This window comes from Limanda limanda, chromosome 20 (assembly GCF_963576545.1).
Source record: "Limanda limanda chromosome 20, fLimLim1.1, whole genome shotgun sequence".
In the NCBI taxonomy this organism is placed as follows: Eukaryota; Metazoa; Chordata; class Actinopteri; order Pleuronectiformes; family Pleuronectidae; genus Limanda; species Limanda limanda.
In genome coordinates, this window is record NC_083655.1 from 21,741,208 (window position 1) to 21,764,339 (window position 23,132).

General features: G+C 39.3%; 2 protein-coding genes across 2 annotated transcripts; one reads left to right on the top strand and one right to left on the bottom strand.

The window, feature by feature from the left end:
• Positions 1-6,573: 6,573 nt before the first annotated feature.
• On the bottom strand, positions 6,574-12,414 carry chchd7 (coiled-coil-helix-coiled-coil-helix domain containing 7). Its single transcript, XM_061094151.1, has 4 exons — positions 12,144-12,414; positions 10,678-10,728; positions 10,459-10,557; positions 6,574-6,946 (listed from the first exon to the last, which is right to left on the bottom strand). Exons 2-4 carry the CDS (start codon positions 10,720-10,722, stop codon positions 6,842-6,844), a joined length of 249 nt encoding a protein of 82 aa, XP_060950134.1. The 5' UTR covers positions 10,723-10,728; positions 12,144-12,414; the 3' UTR covers positions 6,574-6,841.
• Positions 12,415-12,853: 439 nt separating this feature from the next.
• Positions 12,854-20,625, top strand: plag1 (pleiomorphic adenoma gene 1). The gene is made up of 3 exons (XM_061094150.1): positions 12,854-12,901; positions 18,330-18,686; positions 18,876-20,625. The coding sequence occupies exons 2-3, from the start codon at positions 18,439-18,441 to the stop codon at positions 20,071-20,073; spliced, it is 1,446 nt and encodes a 481-aa protein (XP_060950133.1). The 5' UTR covers positions 12,854-12,901; positions 18,330-18,438; the 3' UTR covers positions 20,074-20,625.
• Positions 20,626-23,132: the final 2,507 nt, after the last annotated feature.

Consider the following 23,132-nt stretch of genomic DNA (forward strand, 5'->3'; position numbering starts at 1 on the left):
CACAGTCCAGAAACAGCACTGTTAAAGGTTAGCACCGACCTTTTCATGGCCTCAGAGAATGGACTTGTCATGATAGGATTAAGTCATACTTATCAGATAGATTCCAATATGTTAACATTAACAATAATTCCTCCATGTACACAGAAGTAAGTCATGGAGTTCCACAAGATTCTGTACTTGGACCAATACTTCCACCTGCTACAGTGATTCTCCGGAGGACATCTGTCGGAGAAAGTCTAAGAATTTGTTGCTGTTGTGAATGCGTCTGCGGACAGAACGTCCAGCTGCGTTGTGCATGTGTGAAAGGCAAACTGCAGAGAAGGTACGGACCCAATTCTCCAGAGATCCTATGCATGTCTGAAAGCGGCTTAACTTCGTGTTTTTTCCATCCCAAAAGATTGTCCATATTATGATATTACTTCTACTTCTATTACTACTACTCTCCCCCTCTCTCTCTCTCTCTCTCTCTCATCTTACAGGTATCTCTGACTCATGAAGGTCAGTGTTGAGGACTTCATCGGCATCTTTGGAGCAGAACCGATTCTCCAAACATAGTTGAAAAGACATCAGAGACCAAGTGAATTCTGAAAAGTGATCACACTCACCTGATCATGGCAGGGGTCAGGGTAGTCACAGACGTACTGTGGGAACACAGAACGTATCAACATTTTCACCTCTTCAGGGTAAACATAGGTGGGCTGACGCAGATTCGCCTCACTCACACCAACCTTGTGAAACATCTGGAAGCAAAGTGGGAGGAGGATTAAGAAGAAAAATAATGTTTCCTTATAGCTTGTAGTTGTGAATATTTAAGACCATCCTAAAGGATCCAGTCTCCAACAGTCCTGTTGGTACATTTCTTTTTTCCATCTACCCATTTGTTCTGCTTTTCCAGCTCCAGTCATGGTGAAAACATGTTAGTCCGGGCAATAATGTCCCATGTCCTCCTGCTCCTATTGACCCTGAGACATTCAATGCCAGACCAAATATAGTATATATATTAGGGTTGCAAAATTCCGGGAATATTCAAAGTTGGAAACTTTCCATGGGAATTAACGGGAATATACGGGAATTAACGGGAATTAACGGGAATAAACGGGAATATACGGGAATTAACAGGAATAAACGGGAATAAACTGGAAATGTTGTGGGTAATTTATACTAACTGTATTAACCTTTTCATATACAGACATAAATATAAACATTTTGTTTTGTCATAGGCTGATTTTAGCCCTGAGGAAACTTTGGGCACTTGACTATATGCTTCTGCATCGTTGTGTCATTCTTAACATAGGTCTTTGCACAGTATTTGCAAATGTACACAGCCTTTCCTTCTACATTGGATGAGGTGAAATGCCTCCACACATGAGATAGTGCACGTGGCATTGTTCTGTAGAATAAGATGAGAAAAAAGTTTGAAAAAAACGCTAATGCAATGCCAGAGATATAAATAGTTGGCCAAACAATTGGAATCTTCTGTAAACATATTTTACAATTGATGGATAAACGTATGGAAATAGGCTAAATGAACAGATGAACAATCCTCAATCAGCATGCTAATATATTTTCCCCAGTAATATCATCGAAACTTACCTGACTAGTCCTGCACACTACAGCAGGCCTCAACAGCCCTGCTGTAGTGTGCAGGATGCTGGGAATTATCTGTGCATGTGATGGAAGAATGCACAGTGGAGGGTTGAAAATCAACGTGCAGTGTGTGCTGCATTCCATACATCTTTAAAAGTAGAGTTTTTAATGATGTTTTTATTGCTCAGCGTTTAATTTGCGTATTTTTTTTTTTTTTTCAAAATTCCCAAAATTCCCGAGCTAAACTTCTCATGGAAAGTTTCCGGAATGTTTCCGGAAACTTTCCACCCCTTTGCAACCCTAATATATATACAATAAAATATATCCCATATGACATATAATCCCTTCAGTAAGTTCTATATATATATATATATATATATATATATATATATATATATATATATATATATTTATATATATGCAGTTGTCTCCTTACGAGTTGGAGATGACTGAAATACCTCCATGTGATTGGAGTTATTCAGGGCTATTGCCAGCGTGGAGTGGTAATAAGATCGTTCAGGTGAAATCCTGCTGTGCTGTATGGAGTGACAATCAATCTCTTATTATAAGACTGGGAGTGAATGATTGGTCCTCACTCCCAGCAACAAGTACTCCAAACTTAGTGTTGAAATAAGTGTAGTTTTTCCTTACTCTTGTTGAGGGTTATGAGCAGAGGATGTCACACCTTGTTAAAGCCCAATGAGACACATTGTGATTTGTGAATATGGGCTGTACAAATAAAATTCACTTGATTGACTGGAATAAGTCCGTTGTTGTTGCTTTCCAAAAGTGTCAATTGAAACATGAATACCGACCAGTTTTCTCTGCAGAAGCCTGTAGACTTTTTTCCGACGGGCAGGGTCACTTCTGAGTCGTTTGGCCGTATGGATCAATGATGCTATCCACACAGGAAGTCTGAGGAGAGGGGAACAGTTAGAATCTGACATGCATGTAGTGGTTTGGTTCTGAGCAGTAATTATTGAACTTTTCACTTCACCATCAGGAAATTACTCTATGGTGATAGATATATGTATACAGATTTACATCTAATCGTTCTTATTTGACATTAGGCCTGTTTGGCCAAATGACGGTAAATGGTAAATGGCCTGTATTTCATAGCACATTTCTAGTCTTAATGACTACTCAAAGCCATATATACCATTCACCCATTCAGTGTTGAAGAGTGGTGTCTGAAAGATGTGCGACACAAAGTTGTTCCCTTTTCATTTTCTACAGTACAGAAAGGTTTTATATTTTAAGGTGTTGTATCTGATGATTGACCATATTTGCTTTTTTATTGTGTAATCCCACAGCAGCCTCTCTGCAAGTATCAACTCTACTCCACACCTTGGCTACTCTAACTGGGACACTTCTCTTAACCTCCAGTTTATTCACATCACATGATGTGATGTGTGTCGTAAGTCATATTAATTTTAACCTTCAGACTTGCGGAGTACACTCAAAGCCTAATAGCATGTTAAATCATAATCATTTGTTGTAAAAAGTCAAAGTTGAATAGAAGTTGGAATGATAAGATTCTTTGATGAACTCCAAGTCATGTGACGCGTCCACACCTTTGCCATGCAGTAATCCCATACTGCATCACACATGGAATATAGATTGAATCAAATGTGGGGTTAATGTATTTACCTCCACCAAGGAGGTTGTTTTCATAGCTTACTGTCTGTCTGTCTGTCTGTCTGTCTGTCTGTCTGTCTGTCTGTCTGTCTGTCTGTCTGTCTGTCTGTCTGTCTGTCTGTCTGTCTGTCTGTCTGTCTGTCTGTCTGTCTGTCTGTCTGTCTGTCTGTCTGTCTGTCTGTCTGTCTGTCTGTCTGTCTGTCTGTCTGTCTGTCTGTCTGTCTGTCTGTCCTATGCCTCTCTGTCCGTCTGTTTGTCTCTTCGGGATTACACAAAAACTAAAAAACGAATTTTCTTGAACCTGGGCGTAAGGGTGGGGTATGGACCAAGGCAGAACCCATTAACCTTTGAAGCAAATTTTATTAAAAATCAGGATCCAGGGTGTTTTCTTTATGAAAAACATCAGGTATGCTATGTGTAGAGGACATTTGGAGTGTGTCTGTATCAAGATCTGGATGTATCTTATCTCAATATTTGTACTGTATATGCAATATGTTGAAATAGCCAATCAGCCATGGCGGCGGTAAATGCTCTCTAGTGCCCTTGTGATGTATATTGCCTCTGTAATCCATTTTTCTACGTACATGTTGACAGATATGAAAAGATCTATATGTCCATCCTAAACTGAGGGAAACCTTTATCTTACCCGAATGAAGAGCAGAGCTTAACATACTCATCCATGAGAAGGTTACTGAGGGCAGCAAAATCTGTGAAGAAAAACAAACCTTCTTTCTGAACATGGTTTCAAGCTTATGTAGTGGTGTCTCTGGGGGTTGACTGTCTACCCAAGTCTAGATCAAGTATAAAACATGCAGCTGTGTCACCTTAAAATATCTAATGTTATTTTAGATTTTAAAGCAGAACTTCTTTCTTTGCCGTTTTGCAAAACAAATTTCCCTTCAGGGACAACAACGTCCACTTGAATTTGAAGTTATTTATGTGTTTCCTCTAATTATTCCTAAATGTCATGTAAGCTCTCCTTTAACATCCAATCTGAAACTGGCCTGCTGCGCCCTGCGCTCTATGACACAGTTACAATAATTTATCATCTTTCAGCAGTTTGTTTATTGTCTGTATGTATTATTGTCGTTGTGTAACTGTTTATCTGAATGAGGTGATCTGGGGCATCACTGACAGATATAATTGGATCAATTCAGACGGTATCTGTTGTACGGAAAAAACCCTGTACTGCAAGTCTCTGCTCCAGATGACCTCTGTCCCTGTCTATCAAGGCAGTTATGCAGTTATGGACACTATATGTACGGCTGCAACCGATTATGACTTTCATTACTTACTGTTTTTTCTGTCAGTATTTTCTGAATAACTGTTGAGTAACAAAACCAAATACCCATAAGAAATGCTGAGAGCTCAAGAAGACTTTCAGTTGGAAATTATATTAATAGTGAACACAAGAGAAACCGCATATCTTTACATTTAAGAAACGTCCGGATAATATTGGACCAAACACAATTGACAATTATAGCCTGATGATTCATTTGAATGAATGACTAATTAAAATAATTACAGAGCTCGAAAAAAAATAACAACGTAGTTTCCAAACTTCTAAAAGACTGTCTGCAATATCAGTCATTTTCATGAGTGGAGATGAGTATCAGTCATGATGTGAACTAAATAATAACACATGTATCCGCTGTGAGGCTCAGAGAGCCTGCAGCACCACACGACCTGAACACAGTTAACATGATATTAGTTGTTAAAGCTGATGTATACAGCTGATCTAAAACTGTGTGTGTTCGTGTGCTTACTTTTTTACAAACCTGATCAAATCTGTTCCCGATAAATCTCTTCAGTGTGTCTCTTTCCTCTGTGTGTGCTTAGCATTAGCTGTGGACTGTTATTAACCTCAGTTAGCTCTGCTAACGTTAACAAACAACCTGTGACTACCTGGAGTTCGGCTCTGTTCCGTCACCACAGCGCCGTCCTCCGGCCAAAAGGGGCATAGGTTGGAGTTGGATTGGGATGAAAATTTAGTTTTTATTAGGTTCTGTATGAAACATTGTAAAGTGGAGCAGTTTCATCATGTTCATGTGGCACAAAGTGGGAATACTCAGAGAACCGATACCTTATTTACTTTATTTCAGTAAATCAACTGATTAAATTAATAAATTGTATCTTTATTTACCTTATTCTTTCTACATCTCTTTTAGGAGTTTTACTGTTTTATCTTTACCATTTTCATATCCCTTTATTCAATTCTAGATCTGGTAAAATGCCTATTTGAATTGTTAAATCGTAGTAGCTATGTCATAATTCGTTCCAAGTGAACATTTGCACCAAATCTGGAGAAATTCCTTCAAGGTGGGGTATTATAATTCAAGGTAAGACGGACAGAAAGACAACTTTAAAACATAGCACCTCATGGCTGCTACCACCCCACTTCAGATGTCTCTAATTTATTAAGGAAATCAACACTTAAAGACTTACAACTTCAAACGATATGTGACAGGATTCATGATCAGTCTGAGGAAGATGCAAAACACATTCCAACAAATATCACCAACACCCTACTTTTAAATCAAGGATAGACCACAGCTGAAATCCATCACTGTTGAGTTTGACTCCAGCATCATTAGATTGAAATATGAAACATTGTCTTAGGCTGCATGTAAATAAAACTGGATGATGTCTACCTGTTAATCACATAATACATTCATAATTAAATCTGCATATAATAAAGCAGGTTGAGTGAAAACTAATGAGTGTCATCATCTTGACCTGAGGATATTAATGAGTTTTCCATTTCAGAAACAAAAAAGCCAGTTCTGTTACTGTAGTTAAAAGGTTAAAATCATTTTACAAGATTTAAGTAACCGTGTTTAAATTTACAACAAGTCAATGAATAAATGTATGACATGTGATTTTGATCTTCTGCTTTAACCAGCTCGCTGTCCACAGCAGGTTACGGCCAAATGTATTTCAAATGTATTGCAACATACATTGAGATACTAAATTCATCAGCAATTTAAAAAATGTATCTCTGCTAATTAATGAGCAATGGATTGACTAAAATGGAAAAAGTATTACATTACTAATTTTCTTCCCAGTCTTTCACTGCTGCTACTGTGTCCTTTAAAGATAAATGCGCGTGGTGATATATTTATATTTCTGGCTCAACTGGATTAATATAAAGCCTCTTCTCTGTATTTAGTCGTAATATCAAAGCTCCATTGACTATGGCTTTTTGCATTCAGCATGCCTGGACTTAACACAGAGTGAACATACAGCTTTTCTCATCTCAGCGATGGTCAACTCAGAATCCATGGCTATAGTTTGTTAAACCTGCTTTCTGGAACAGGCCCCGGAACTTCTTCATTAAACAAAAACAACTGCTTTAAATGATCTTTAATTCTTTTCATTATGTGACAGTTCATGACACATTAATCACCTCAATAAATAATCCATTTCATATGTTGTAGCACTGTAACACCACCCTTCAGTGTTATTGTAGAATAAAGTCCATCTATAAATGTCACTTTAACATGAGCTGAGCTTGAGAACAGATCAGTCACAGTATACACCCAGCCACTGCTGTTTCGTAGCATCACAGTTCCTGGGCCTACTGCTCTTCAGTGTCTTTGTGTGACACTGCTGACTCTCAGTATGGTTTGCCTCCGATAGCAGCAAGCATCTCCTGCCTCTCTGCAGCAGAGGGCATCTCAGGTTTCACCCCGTTTCTTCTCCTGTCCACCATTACGTTGTGCTGCATGGACAAACACAGAAAAGATTTCAATTGGAAAGCCATTACATAATTGACTTGATGATAGCGTTGCAGGAGAATGATCAGTAAAATTTCTAAAAACACATTTTCACTTTGTTATTATAGGGGATTTAGTGTACTTTATACAGTAAATATTTGGATACTTTGCTGAAGGGGAACGCTGTTTAAATATTCCGGAGTTCTCATTGCATTTGCTTCTTTTAACAGTTACCTCGAAGGTCCAGGGAAGAAAAAATATAGTTTTCACTGAAATTGTAACTAAATATGATTACGCTATCAAACCAATTCAATCAATGAGAGAAATATCTTATCACCCTAGTGCATTCTCCAGAATTTAGTATTATTCCAGCCAGAGTATTTGACGCATTAACAGTAGCAGCAAATCCTCAGGAAGACTCAGGTGAAGGGTGGTTCAGCAGGCAGAGGTCGGATGTTAAGTATGAATTAAGCATAATAGTACAGCAGGGGAAAAGTCTAGGAAAATAACGCTTATGTTGGCAGTGATATCATTATGGTTATCTTCAGTAATGTGAAGTAAAACTACTCAAGTAAAAGTATTGTTAATTAGAAGAAAATCTACTCAAATAGAAGTAAAATGTAGTTAGTCAGTTAAAATTCACCCAGAGTTAACCTTACTATAACTTATTAGAAGGGCAGAGGAATTAAAACCCTAGATGCTGATAATGATACATGATTAAAGGTATTGAAAAAAAGAATCAAATAGCCCGCCACTTCTTATTGAAATAAGAACAGAAAAAATCTACAGAAATGTCACAGATGTATAAACATAATAAACTTGTTGTTGATAATTTCCTCCTGGATTTAACAATGAGTCATTTGTTGCACACATCTGTTTGGATGTCACTTTGTGAATTTTACGCACCTCAAACAATCTGCAATTAATTGAAATAACTGAGTGGTGTGAAATGTAACAAGTCCATTGAGCCTTCTCGGGGGTCTCATTTATATGGATAGGCGGTGGACTAGTGGCAGAAACTTGGACTATGGGCAGAGAAGGTCTCTGGTTCGTCTCTGGTTCGACTCTACGGAGAAACAACAAAAAGACGAACCTGGATTGATCTGTCCAAAAATCCAAGAGGATTCTCCCTACCCTGTCTAGTGCCCCTGAGCAAGGCACCTTACTCCCCCAACATCTGCTCCCCGGGCGCTGACACATTGCCGGGCACTGCTCTGTGTGTCCTGCACCAGATGGGTTAAAAGCAGAGTTTAAATTTCCCCTTGCATGAGTGTGCCTGTGCATGTCTGTGCATGTGTGTGGGATAAATAAATGTATCTTAATCTTATAACCGTTGCGTACACAAAACGGAATCGGCGTACGCCAACGTTGGGATTTATAAAAACAAACTTGACGGGAGAATTTACGTATTTCCACGCAAAACTCATGCGTACGAACGTTTTGGAGATGGGAAAGTGGCGATGCAGACGTGAGGTGGTGAACTGAAGCAGATTATTGATCCATTTCATAATTTACATTAAAACCAACAGCTTAGTTTTGCTCGCGAGACATATCTGCTCCACACGAGCCTTTTAATTAAAAAAAATATGAAACAACTTACAGCAAATTACGTTCAGATTCGATTTAACAGTGGAGTTATGGAGCAGAGTCATTAATAATATCTTCTAACACTGTGCGTGTATCATCAGATCGCTGCAGTGAACGTGACTGTGCCATCAGCAGCACAGAGCGCACAGGAGATCACTTACAAGAAATTAGCAACTTTCCAAATAATATCCCAGAGGAGGTGAGGATTCACTGATGTGAGGGAAACGGTCCGATGCTCTAAATAAATAAATACTGCCGTGACAGTGGAGCGGGGATCTGCGTGATGTGTGCACGTGAATAGAAGGACGAGGAGGAAGGGAGGAGGGTTCAGCGATTTCTGATCTCACACAGTGTGTTGTCCACAGCAGCAGCGGCAGAGCATCAATGTTTTTCTTTATTAGTGACATCACTGCTGTCCCATAAAGTCGCTCTTCACCCCCACCTCACTAACAAACACCTCGATGTCAGTGTCAGAAAGTTCCACTTCCTCTTCTCATCGCTTGATGCGGTGACTCCGTCAGGACTCACGGTGGAAACCCATTGGTCAGCAGCATCATTTAATATTCACGCCGTGCTTTGCATTGACCATTTATGGTGGAAAGTGGACGCGTGGAGGGCGGATTTGTACAAACGTTTCCAGGTGGACTGTGATTTATAAAGCGAGTATTGCGTTCAGGTGAGCGTGCGCACGGTTTTATAAAACAGAATTATCTTTTGCGTACGCCATTTTCCGGCTTTTGTACGTACTTACTCTTTCAGTATGAATCCTACACACTCTTTTATAAATATATATAATATCTACATGCCGAAGTGTCCTTGGCAAGATACTGAACCCCTAAATGGACAATAGCGTCAGCTAAATAACATGTAATGTAATGTAATGTAAAAAATTAGACCCCTGGTCTTGCTGTTCATTTCTTTGAGAGTCTGGTTTAATTCCTTGTTGATAAAGGCTGGAATATAAGAAAACCATTTTGGGAGCCAAGGAAAAATTATCTTTTTTGTAGACAGATCTGACATGAGAAGAATCTCCACTGTTACTTTGCTCTGTTACTTCAATGATGGCCATTTTTCTGGAAATCTTTTAGAGATATCGCGCAAGATTGTGAAAGTACTGAAGAGATCTACTTGGGTCTTTTTGAAAAAGCTTTAGTGAAAAAGATTAGGAACTATTGCTTGAGACTCCTCTATTTCACTCATTTCAGACAAACACGTGACACCTCCATGACTTCTGCCCCTCAATGTGCAGATGTCCTAACCAACCAGTTGGTCATGCAGCATCAAAGAGAGAAACATTGCTATCTCCCCAAGCATTATCAGCTGAGCATTATACCAGAGGACATGTCTTTCAAAGTTGTTGCTGTGCGGTTCACACTACATGACTGACCCACGACAAGGGGTCACACATACATGATCTTTTCACCTGGTAACAGAATGACACATCAAACTGGAGTAGAAGAAATTAATCAGTGGACATTCATAATTTGCTTTGTTGGGTTCATGCTTAAACATAGTCTACAACTTAATTTATTTCTACAGGACTTGGCATAAGCGCAATATGGAAGAGACAGGGAGGCACCTCAACACTGCATGCACCTTCATGCAGTGACTGGTTGCAGTTGTCACCGATTTGTGTAGATATTTAGTTGCTACAAGTAGAGTCCGAGTTGTGTCTGCAAGCTTCTCAAGTCAGTTCTTTGAGTTCACTCACAGCAATTGCAAACTGCTGATTGAACCCGGTCATGCTAAAAATTGTGTTTAGAGAACTACGCTTAATCAAGCCACAGGTATGGCTACTGAGAATCACAGCTGAGGTCTGATGATGGCAATGCTATCAAACTGCATTTACATGAACAATTTTTTGCTGAGATTTCTTTTCGAATCAGTGTAGTTTCTTTGTTTTCTTTGATGCTGGAGAAAGGACACTTACCCAGTATTTCCTACAGTCCTTATATGTCTTGAAATAGGTTGAACACTTGCTCTTATCATAGTTGTTGACGTCCAAACACTTACGGGAGGCATCACTTTGCTGAAAAAGAGAAGCATTTGCATCAACAGAAAAGGATTTAGACATTTAGAGAGAATGTCATAAGCCAACAGTATGAGGATGTTTGACACAATGCAGGATGTCAAGGGTCAGTAATCTTACTTCGATGCATGGGTTTATGTCCTGGTTCCGAACTTTCTTTTCCATCTGGATCTGTGTACAGACGGACAATATTTAAATGCTAAGACATTTCTCATAAGTAGAGCCCAGCTTTGTGTGTGAGTCATGCTTAAGTGAGGTTTAGTGGCATACATTTTATTATTATCGCTTAGCTCATTTGAATTTATTTAATATATAAATGTTTTATATTGACACAAAGGTACCATTAAAACATGTACATTAACAATTTAAATATCATTTCGTACTTTACTTTCAAAATTCGCTTTTACAAACTAAATAAAGAATTAGTTTTCATCTGAAAATAGAAGAAACAAATTCACAGAAACCATTGGCTGATGCACCAAAAGAATATCAAGAGCAGAACTATTAGAATTTTGTTGACAGTGAAAGTAGATTCTATATTTTATTATAGAAGCAAATGAATTGAAAAAATTTTATTAATCTGAGTGCATAAACAACTAAATTCATTAGTTGTATAGTCAGTCTGAGTCTTCAGTATAGTCTGAAAATTAATATTTTTTGGTCAGTTCTTACTGAGTGAAAGTTATTTTCTGTTTTACATCACAGTAAGGTCACTGATCTATGTGCCTTGGGCAGTGGGTTGGTCAAAACTAAACATTTGATGATGACACCTTGAAGCAGGGTATTTATATTTATGCTACAAGTATATTGAGTATCAAACTAAAACATTACAGAAACCTGCAGCAGTCCTTCTGATAATAAAACTCAAAATGTTTTGCTAAGTAGTGAAGATGAAAAATCGAAGGGAAACGTTGTGACCTTGGGCCTTTAGGGTGCTGATCAAAAACTGCAACAAAAAAAGACAGGGACCATTGTTGCATTCCATTCTCCATCTCTTCACTAATTACATGCCATGTCTCTAATGTATTCCCCCGTCAAGTTTTAGGCTTTTCTGTACTGCAGTTTCATGCCAACATGTACTAAAACACTGATTTATCTGTTAAAAATTCACATTTGTCAGTAATTTCAACCCAACTAGTGATTTACTAATGTTTACATTCCCATTTCAGACAGGTCCCATGACAACATTTTATACGCTCTTCATTTCAGGTACAGTGAGAAATCACAATCTATCCTACCTGATGGCCAAACACATAAGTTCAAATCGTTGTCATATTAAGTTACAGGATACACATGGTGCTTATACAACACAACACATGGCACGCTTTACTTCAAAATGACACCGACTCACCTTTATTATTACTATTAATATGCTCTCATCTTGATGTAAAAACTGTGTGACTGGGTGAAAAGCTGTTCCTTTAGTATAAAGTATTTCCATTCATAAACCAGAGGTGAACCCTCATCACCCCCCAGCACACACAGTACCCTAGCTGACCTTCAGTATTCAGTCTTACCAAAGACGTAGCCACGTTTCACAACTGTTAGAAAGTTAGATGAGTGTGATACAGCTACACAACACCTACCTTTTATAAATGCTAACTTTTATCCGGGCTAATGAATCGTAAACGGGCCGTGTGTCCTCACGAGTGAAGGTTATCCGAGCTTTTAAAAGAGCACGCTAAATAACCGCTTCCTGCGTCCAGAGGAGCTGTTGACATATACAACTGTCTCTGTGGATAGCTAGCTAGGCTCCTGCATCACGAGCCAGCGGACCGCTTTACTCTGCATGGAGCTAACTAGCAGAGCTATACTAGCATGTAGCCTCCCCGTCATGCTCGAGACGAGATTCGTTGATGTAACAGCGCACCAGGAAAATAACCCGCTCCGTCACCGGCAACTGACAGCGACGTCGGCCAATGGCAACCTCTGAAAACTGACCACGTAGATTGACAATCCACCTAGCGAATAGGACTCCTTGGCAGACATGATGGTTTTCCTATCGCTGATATTTGGACGAAACCAAGTTGAAACGATTGACAGCGCGTGCAGCAAGTCCACAAAATGAGTTTTATTAAAAGGGACTGTGGCGGACATGGAGGTGAGAGTGGCAGCACCCTGCACAAATCATAAAGCATGGGGGGCGGGACTTGTGGTGGGCGTGGCTAAAGCCTAGTGCGGTTGCATCGCAGCGCATACACAATGGCTGCTCGAAAGAGGGGAAAGCAAACAATTTTCAGGCCCGCCGCGTCTAGCAAAAAATATGAGAAAAAAATTATTAAAAATTCGGAAAATAGTTGAAAGTGAAGAAAAACTCAACAGAAAGGATGTTAAAGCGTCCGGGGTAAGTTTGATGTAAATTAAGTAAACGGTTACACAGTTCTTGAATTAAAATATCGGGGTTATTTAAATTATGAGAGAGGGGTGAGCTGGGGAAAAAGTTTGTGTTAATCAGTACCCAGTTTGGGACCACAGAGAAAACCTAGGGAGGCACAAGTAATGAAAAAAAATTTAAATAAATTGTGTCACTGGTGATATCAGTGTCACGGTGAGTGTCCACGAACATTGTAGAGCAGGGGGATCGGTGGAAAGAAGGGAAGTTGTGTAAAGTTGGAAATAGCCTCCACACAGTTTATTTTTTAATATAAAAACAGCGGCAGTGCGGTGCTCGCCGACAGCAACAGGCGCACACGGATTCGGCAATTCTGTCATTTTTCCTGCTGTGTGCACTCACGTTGATTTCTGCCTGATACAGCTACACACTTCATCATAGACGGTGTCAGCACGTCCTTATCGATCCAAGCATCTCGTTTCCAAAACTATATCGCCGAATGCGAGCATGTAGCGGCTACACTCCTCTTGTCATGCCGTTTCACTTTTAGTCTCCAAACTGTATCGCATTTCCATCCTATGCAGCTATTGATCCCGGCGACACACGGCTGACACTTGGGCTGTGACCCACCGGGACGCTCATAAACAAGACACTGCTTGTAAATAAAGCAGCAAAATGGAGGTAGATCTTCAGGCAAACTAATTATGAAATGCTGAAGATGTGCGTGTGCAGCCTGCGTCCGACGTGTCACACACACACAGACACACATACATACAGCTTGTTTTAGTAGCAAAAGTCAACTTGTATTTCGGTGTGATTGCTGTGGAAGGTTGCAGCGAGCACGTTGGGAGTTGCTCTTTACATTATGTACTCGTAGTGTAAAGCTGCTGCTGCGCATATATCAGTATAGGAGCATGTCATGTCAGCACGAAGCTGTAAACACGAGCTGCTCGTCCTCTCATGCTTCAACGCTGCGGAGCTTCTCCTGTCGCACATTAGTTGTTGTGGCCAGTGTATTTGTGTCGGCGGTGAGAAAGTAGATCTTGAAACAGTTCCTGAGAGGAAGTGTGTTGCCAGTGTTAGCTCGTGTCTCTGTTTACACCTGTCCTACACCTTAAACCGTCCCCACGCACCATGTTACATGCAGTCACTATGCAGCTGTTATGGTATGATTTCCATCTGCAGTCGTTTCCATACTAAACGGTTACTGATGCCACAGTTTTATGGAAATGCACCTGGTTTGAAGCTGATGTATTTCTTGTCCTGATTGTTGTATTTACACTTTAATACTGCTGATGTCTTGAACATGTGTTTTCTGCCAAATTACCACTATTCCTGGATCTATATGTATGTATAATATCTTATATTGTCGCAAGCTTAACATGAACTTAATAGTTTAGACATTGAGTTATGTTACACTTTTACTTTAAAAGATTTGAACTCAAAGCATTAGAATTTGGAAGACAAAAGCTGTGTCTGTCTATTTTGATAAATTATTAGTACATACAGTTTATCACACCATCAGCTGAAAACTATTATTATTATTATTATTACCATTGTTGTTATTATGATTATTGTTGTTGTTTTTGTTGTTATTACCAAGATCATCCTGAAGAACTGCACCTTTTACCCAGGCAAAATATGAATTACACAATATGTGCTACAATAATGATAAAACATTGAAATGAGTAAAAAATTATAAGATTAGTTTTCTTTGCTTAAGATTTGTAGAGATGTGAAATCTTTAGAATTTCAAGCACTTATTGAGGAATAATTAGTTATCAATAATTAATTAATTATTGCATAATAGAAGTATAGTTCTTTTTTATTACTGAGTTCATTTTTGCTAGACATGCAGGAATCACCTCTTGTGATTACTCTTCAATAGCAAGATTCTCAAAGATTGATTCCAAGCAAAAATTTTCAGTTAATAAACGAAACATAAACCCTTTCCAGAGTAGATTTAGGGACAACAAATTATGGGCTATCTGCTGCATGGAGAAATGCATGACTTAAAACCAATATAGATAAATAAGATATACATAAATAATTCAGCCAAGGAGATTGTTTTCATCTTAGTGTTTTGGATTAGTTGGTTATTCGTTTGGTTAACTATTGAAACGTTTTCCACCAAACTAGACATAGGGAAAGGGCCTGGCCCTTTGGAATAACCTATTAAAAGTTAGTGCGGATTAAGGAGCAGATCCAGGATGGTTTTTAAATTCTTTAACAATAAATAATTCAGATTATTAGGCCATTTCTCTTTTTCTTTTATATTTACTATGATAACAATCATGTGTAGGATACACCCTCTATTGAGTGACAATCTATTTTAATATTTTATAGATATCCCAGATTGAATGCAGATTGGGTAAAACCTTTAGCTGATAATTTGTGACTTTTTAGTGTAGTATGAATTTTCAACAATACAACCTGAGAATGTATGATGACAGATGTCGTTGTTTCCTGTACAGTTACATGTATTTGTGTTTTTAAAACGTGGTTGGGTTTAGATAAGAGCTTCAGAAATTCAATAGATGTCTTTGTCTGAAATACATGAGTAAATAATTCATCTTAGTTTGTTTAAATTGGTTTGTGCATATTGGGAATGCCAGACTTCAGTTCAGAGGATTAAACCATATTAATGATACAACAAGTCGGACTTGGACACATTCTTCAGCGTATGTATTCAGTAAATATGATATTTATTCTGAAGCCCCGGAAACTCGGGATATTAAATATGAAAACCCAAAAATGTAAATCTGTCAACCTTTACATGGTGATAAAATCACTTTTGTGTGTTGTCAAGCGCATGATTGACCATTAGAGGTAGTTTTTACAGGTGCCTTGCAAATAGTGTATTGCAATTTAGGCATACAATCATAGTTTTTACATCTCTTGGTGCACAGCTTGTAAACCTCTTTCTACTGTCTCTTTCATCTGGTCCCTCATCTATCCAGCAAACGCTGGTGTCTGAGGAAAGTGTTGGCACCTTTGAATTAGAAGCATCACCAAGGCTTTCCTCCAGTACCTCCATCCACACTACAAAAGCATTGTAGGCTCACACATGTAGGATGTTGTGAAACAGACCCATCATGCAGTGATTCTTTTACATGTGTATGTCACAGTAACCTCCACAAACAAACAATCATTTAAATAGTCAGTATATAAAAACAATTTATCATGTCTCACATAGTGACTTATTAAATATAAAATCATTTTCAGTTCACCAGATTTCAAAACGTATCACATTCAAATAATTAGAATGAACTTGTTCCCGATAAACCAACCTGGTCGGCTCTGGCTCAAGAGGTAGAGCGAGTCGTCCACTAACCAGAGGGTCGGCGGTTCGATCCGAGTCTCCACCATTCTGCATATTGAAGTATCCTCTGATGGCTGTGCTGGCAGTGTATGAGTGATGTGAGATAGAAAAAGTGCTGCAAATAGATACAATGTATAAATGTATAAAAAAACATCTAAGTAGAAGTATGTGATGGAAGCATTGTCCAATATTAAGGTGGTCAATGTTCGTTTCGGCTCCTGCTCTACTGTTCTGCTCCTCCCTCATGCACACAGCATCATCTCTAAACTGTTCCTGATTCTTTACTATTTCTTCAACATGAAATTCTGAGTCTTTGATTCGAAGGTAACAGTCTCATCAGATCCCTCTTCAGTTGTCTCATGGTTTGGATCATATTCATATTGTAGTCTTTGTTATTTGTTCATTATGCATATAATGAAATGTGGACATTTTCCAAGGAAGTGACATACCAGAGCTGCAAGAAAATAACTCTATATGATGGAACTACTAACACAACAATATTTCAATAAGCTAGGTATAATATTTTGTCTGGATGGTGTGGTTCACATAGAGGTATGTGTGGGTTTGTGTGCGTCTGTGTATGTGTGTCTATGTGTGTGTGTTTGTGTGAATGCACACTTGTAGGGGAATGAAAATATGTCCATTTGATGGATGACATGTTCCTAAACCTAAACTTTTTACACTTTTCTCTTAATGTTGGCCCAATTTATTTAATTTGTCCGTTAATTCTTTACAATAAAACCACAGAGAAACAAAATAAGTGTGTGAATGGTGGGTGGTAAATTGTAGGGTACTTGGCAATAAGTGCTGTATAAATTAAAACATTTACAACTGCTCTCAGTCTGAATCAAAGTCTTCACTTTTAACTGCTTTATTGTTTGATGCCACTTGACATCAGCAGGACATGAACAGTTATTTTAGCTACAAGCCACATTAACCCATTCACACCCAGTGTATTGTAATATATAATGCACTTTTTTTCACAGTTAGGTGGCAATTTGGGGTTCAGAGCCAGGGTTTGAATCATCAAACTTCTGGTCGGTGGACAGCCCACTCTAGCTTTTGAGCCACAGCTCAATGCTGAGTGTTTTTCAACAGTGCAATGTGGCCATTGATTTTACCCAAGTACATATTTGGGAAAGCCAAAGTAGCATATAGTAATCCTTCATATGAGATCGAGGGTTCTGTGTCAGTTGAGGGCTCACAGAGGGACAACTGCACCAAACCCATGATGTTGATGTGCAGAGACAGTTATCAGCTGTCTCACTGTCTCACTCAACTGTTAAATGTTAACATGCAGGTATGAAGGCAAACCAAGAAAAAAGCTTCATTGGAATTACCACGCACACCATGTAAATACAATGCTGTAAAATTATACATGAAGAGGTGTTGATTCAGCTGTATGATTATTTTTGAAAATGTTTATTGTTGTGAACTGTTTTTCATTATACAGAAATTTGTTTTGTTATGTAGCCTACCTTCATTGAGGGTTTGGTTTCTCTTTTACTGTTCTTTTACAAAAATATTATTGAATTAATTACTATTTTGATTTGACAGTTAGATGTAGACTATACACAGGTGTTGATACATCTAATATTTCAATATATATTGCACTAAATCATATTAGTTAGACATCATGATGTTGTAGACCTTTGCTTCAGGAAATGTTCTCTATCTGGACCTCAAATTTAAATCTATGTGCCTAGGGATGGAGGGGGTGAGAGGTATTCAGTTGATTGAATACCACCAGATGCCAATAAATCCTACACACTGGACCTAGAAGGAATAAACAATACATAACCAAACAATAAATAATATCTAACATATTAGAATAAAATAATAAAACTAATTAAATATAACAATGGAATAACATTTTACACACTTGAATCACTATGGTAAGTAGATTCAGAAACTGGGGTTATACTGTTTAAAACTGCACGTTTTATACAGTACTATATTTTTACCTCACTGAATGTCACTTGCTACTGTTGCTACTTGAATCCAATTCCCATGCAGGTATTATCATTTGATCTTATGGGATATTAAGAGCAGCACTCATGGTTCCATCGATGTTACGTGTAGTAAACAACTCACTCTCTCTTTGTGTGTCTCTCTCAGGCCCCTGAGTCCGGACGATGTTGAGCACATAAAGCTGGATAGAATAATTGCATCAGATCTAGTTGGGCACTCTGTGTCTGTCCATGTAGCTGGTCTGCCTTAAGGTGCCATGGCTACAGGGACCCAGGGCCACCGTGACCACATCTTGGAGAAAGCCAAGCTCACGCCACCGACAGGGAGGCGCAGGAGAGCCGAGGTGAAGCCGAAGAAGAACTTCCCCTGCCAGGAGTGTCAGAAGGCGTTCAACAGTCTGGAGAAGTTGAAGGTGCACTCGTATTCTCACACAGGAGAAAGACCCTACCGCTGCTCCCACTCCGACTGCACCAAGGCTTTTGTCTCCAAATACAAGCTGCTACGGTACAGACAAGCTACAGTATATAGCAGTCTCTTTTTTCTTTATCACCATAGTGCTTTGCAGTAAACAGAATGATGTGTTCATGAATACTAGTTCACAGGTATTATGTTTATGTATAATGTAAAGCATGCCTACCTAAAACATGATTGCAGGAATTCTGATTGCTTATACAATGTGTCTTGTGTTCCAAGGCATATGGCAACTCACTCGCCAGAAAAAAACCACAAGTGTTCATACTGTGAGAAAATGTTCCACCGCAAGGATCACTTAAAGAATCATCTACACACTCATGACCCATACAAGGAGGCATTCACCTGTCAGGAGTGTGGCAAGAGCTACAACACCAAGCTGGGCTTCAAACGCCACCTTGCCCTCCACGCTGCCAACAGTGGAGATCTCACCTGCCAAGTGTGCCTGCAGCCATTTCCTAGCACCGGGATTCTTCTAGAGCACCTCAAAACACATGCTGGCAAGTCCTCTGGTGGGACCAAAGAGAAAAAGCATCGCTGCGAGCATTGTGAGCGGCGATTTTATACCCGGAAAGACGTACGACGCCACATGGTGGTGCACACCGGACGCAAGGACTTCCTTTGTCAATACTGTGCCCAGCGCTTCGGTAGGAAGGACCATCTCACACGTCACATGAAGAAGAGCCACCCCCAGGAGCTGCTGAGGGTAAAAACTGAGCCAGCTGATTCGCTGGAGCCCATTGTCTACGACTTGGCTTCTGGGGACATCAAGGGTGAACTCCCTGGAATGCTGACGCCAAGGCTCCACCAGCTCAACATGTACACAGGCCCCGTCCTGGACACAGAGCCCTTCCCCACCCCCACACACCCCTTTTCTTTAAAGTACCCGCTGGGCTCCAACTTTACCTCATACACCGTCTCCTCACAGGAGCGGGAGCAGAATCTAAAGGGAGAACTGGAGACTTACCTGATGGAGCTGCAGAGCAGCATGCCCTCCTCATCGTCAGCAGCCCAAGAATCAGCCCAACTCTCCTCCTCCAAACTTGAGTTGGGGCCTCACGTTGGCAGGCTGGAAGGAGCGAGCGAGGAAGTGTCCTTGTCCAAAATGTCCTTGTCCACTTCGGTTGCAGCAGCCACTGCAGGTGACTCTCTGGCCTCATCCTCCTCACTGATGGACTTTTCACAGCTTTTCAACTTCCTTCCACTCAATGGGCCTCCGTACAACCAGGCAGGGGGCAGCGGGGGGCAGGGTGTTGCCTATCAACCCAACGAAGAGCCCACGTCTCTCGTCCAGCTGCCCCCCCAGTCCTCTGAAGGCCTAGAGGCTGCAGAGACGCCGCTTCAAGGGCTCCCCTCCTCCTTCATATCCAACCTGAGCACACCCACCACACTGCCCCGATTCCACCAAGCTTTTCAGTGATCCAGTATGTACTGCAAATAGCACACATGCACTCTTAACACACACGTACTGACACACATGTCAAGCTACACAACCACACAGGCAGAGAGACACTGAAACAAGATGCCAGTAACACATGATTGGTGATATAAGAAACTCCTTCCTCCTCCTGATAGCACTGACAACACACACAGATACAGAGCTCTCCACACAAGGCTTGGTTTAGTCCGTTTTCTAATGGCAACTATTAGGATGTCTTCTTTGCCCCTATCAGTTTTATTTAAGTTGGCTAATCACACGTTTCACTAGTGATGTGTTCATTTAATAGCAGAAAAATTATCCCCTAGATCTTAAATTGCAGCGCAAGCAACAGCTCTGACAAACAGGTCAGCACAGCTCAGGTTCATACTTTAATAGATTTCAGTGCAGCACTTCTCTGTGCACTGCATCACTTTCATCAGTACAAAAATTCGCAACACACACATTGCTGGAGTATAACCATTTTTCTGCAGTAATGTGAACCTGACACAGCAAAAATACATCAAAGGTGAATTAGAGGAACTTTCACTTAGATGAATGACATAAATTAGCTTAGTATGCAGATTCTGAAATTCATAATATTTTCATTTGAACACATTGAACAAACTGATGCTGTCAAGCATCATGTTACCTTTGTTTTAAATCGTGATTTTTAAAGGACCAGTCTGTAGTTTGGGTATGTTTTTGTGTATTTGCATTGCTTTGGAGACACACACACACACACACACACACACACACACACACACACACACACACACACACACACACACACACACACAAAAACATCAGGTTGGTCCTTTGATCAATCTATGAAAAGAAGTTTATCCACATTCATATGATCTGAGTAGGAACTACTGAATGGCAGCATTACAGCTTTACAATTCATTTGGAGAGCTTTGGAGGTAAACTCATCAGTACAAACACCAAGGGCTGTCATTCTCTTGTAATCCCCTCTAAAGACCCATTCCACCACAAACATATAGTATACCTAGATGGAGAGGTGAGATCAGTCAATTAAGTGTGAATGGGCACCAGGTTCCAAATAGAAAACTGAATTGTGATGATTTTGATTGTCTACTGAGAGGCTCCCCTTGTTTGGTTTCCGAAAGTTATAAATGCAAAAAACTATCATCTTCAGAAGGAGATAGACTTCTAAGAAGTGTAGTTTGTAGGACTGCCCTTTTTTTTAAATGTTGGACTGAAACCTTAAGTCAGGATTGGAATGCAAAAGATCCAGAAGAACCGTTGTATTTCATCATCATATAATTGAAAATTAACATTAAGACGCTTGTGAAAAATGATTAAGGTGGGCAGGGGGCTGAATTTGATACTCTCCTTTAATGGCAAATATATCAAAAGGATCTGCTCTGATTACCAACTACTTTTGCCATTCTATATGTTAGAGACTTAGGTGTAGAATACAGTCATTAAATATGCCAGTTACGTTTTTTTCTCACCCAGTGTGGAATAATATAGAACACCTCGAGAATATATGAAGTCCATAAAATGTTATGTGAAGCTGCCACATTTTGCTGCTATTTTGATGATTTAGTCAAAGGAATGGGATGTGAAACAGGCAAATGAGGAAATTATTTATGAGTGAATGTTTCACCGCCTGGTGGTTATTCCATTAATGAAAAAGTTCCCAAACATTTTACTGTTCACAATCATGTTACTAGTTTGATGTCCACTGCCCTCTGTCAACCATCCACTGCCACAAGTTACAACTGACTTACTCTGGTACTGCGCCACTTCATATTTAGATTAACATGGAAACTTAAAAGATATGTTAGTCCTGCAAGTTTTATGTGGAAATCTATGAACATGAACTTTAACATTCATTGAAAAAGTAAGTGAAATTGTACAAAAGAAACAGTAACTTATAATTAAATTTTTCTCACCAATCACTCTTTAATGATAACAATAATGAAAATGTACCCTCACACAGTATGCTAGCCACATGTTGCAACTTAGACAGCTGGAAATTATATTTGCATATCCAACAAGATTGTAGCAAATACATTATAACATTATTTCGTAAACTTAATCATGGTTAATGTTCATCTGAGTTTTATAAAGTGGGCTATTCACATATACATTACATTAGCTTCCAGTTTTACTTGTATCATCTTGTAAATCATGGATTCATCATTGGTAATTTAACATCAAAGTGTTACTTTGTGAGCCAACAAGCTAAAAAAAAAAAACTTTTCAGGAATGAATTGCGTGATTTAACATTGTGGTATACATCAAAGAATCTTCTACTTTTTATGTGTTACTGAACCTGATCAGTCAACATTGTCCTATCCTTTAACTTCCTCTATAGTGCCCTATGGAAAGGCATTTGTACAAGCAAAGCTGCTTACTGGTGGGTGACTTTAGTGGTTTTTGGGTAGATCCTAGGTTAAATATATAGAGCTGTTTGAATGTGAAGCAGGACAAAACTGGAAAAGGGCTGAGATTCGCAGCTAATATTCCTTGGATTAAAGATACATAAAGTTCATTAGGCCAAAGCATGCTTCTTTTAAATCAGCTGTCTCAGTAGTCTTTCCGGTTAAGCCTTAAAGGACTGTCATTTTGAATGCAGTTCAATATGTTGATAGAGAAAGACACACATTCACTGATAGATCATATTAAATGCTTTCCCCACTGCCCTATCCATGCACATAGTTTTGCCTCTGAGACTTGTGCTTCTACTCCAAAAGATTTGAGGGGAAATGGACTCATTTAGCCCATGAACCTTGTATTGACAAAATTCCTATTATATATATATAACGGGATTTTCTTTTAATTTCATTTTATGGTGTCAAACCTGGGCCAACCAGGCCAAATCTATCTACATGGATGGAGACCACTTGAGGGAAGATATTTGTCTCATGATTTATGTGAATAACATCATTAATTTCAAAACTTAAAACATAAGCTTGAATCAATCTTTTTAAGGGACATTCTATTTGGGTGTGTTCATCATCTGTTTTACTTATTTAAACGTTAGCTAATTTCTGCAGTCAGTAAGGGCTTCCACCAGGAGGTGGAGTGTT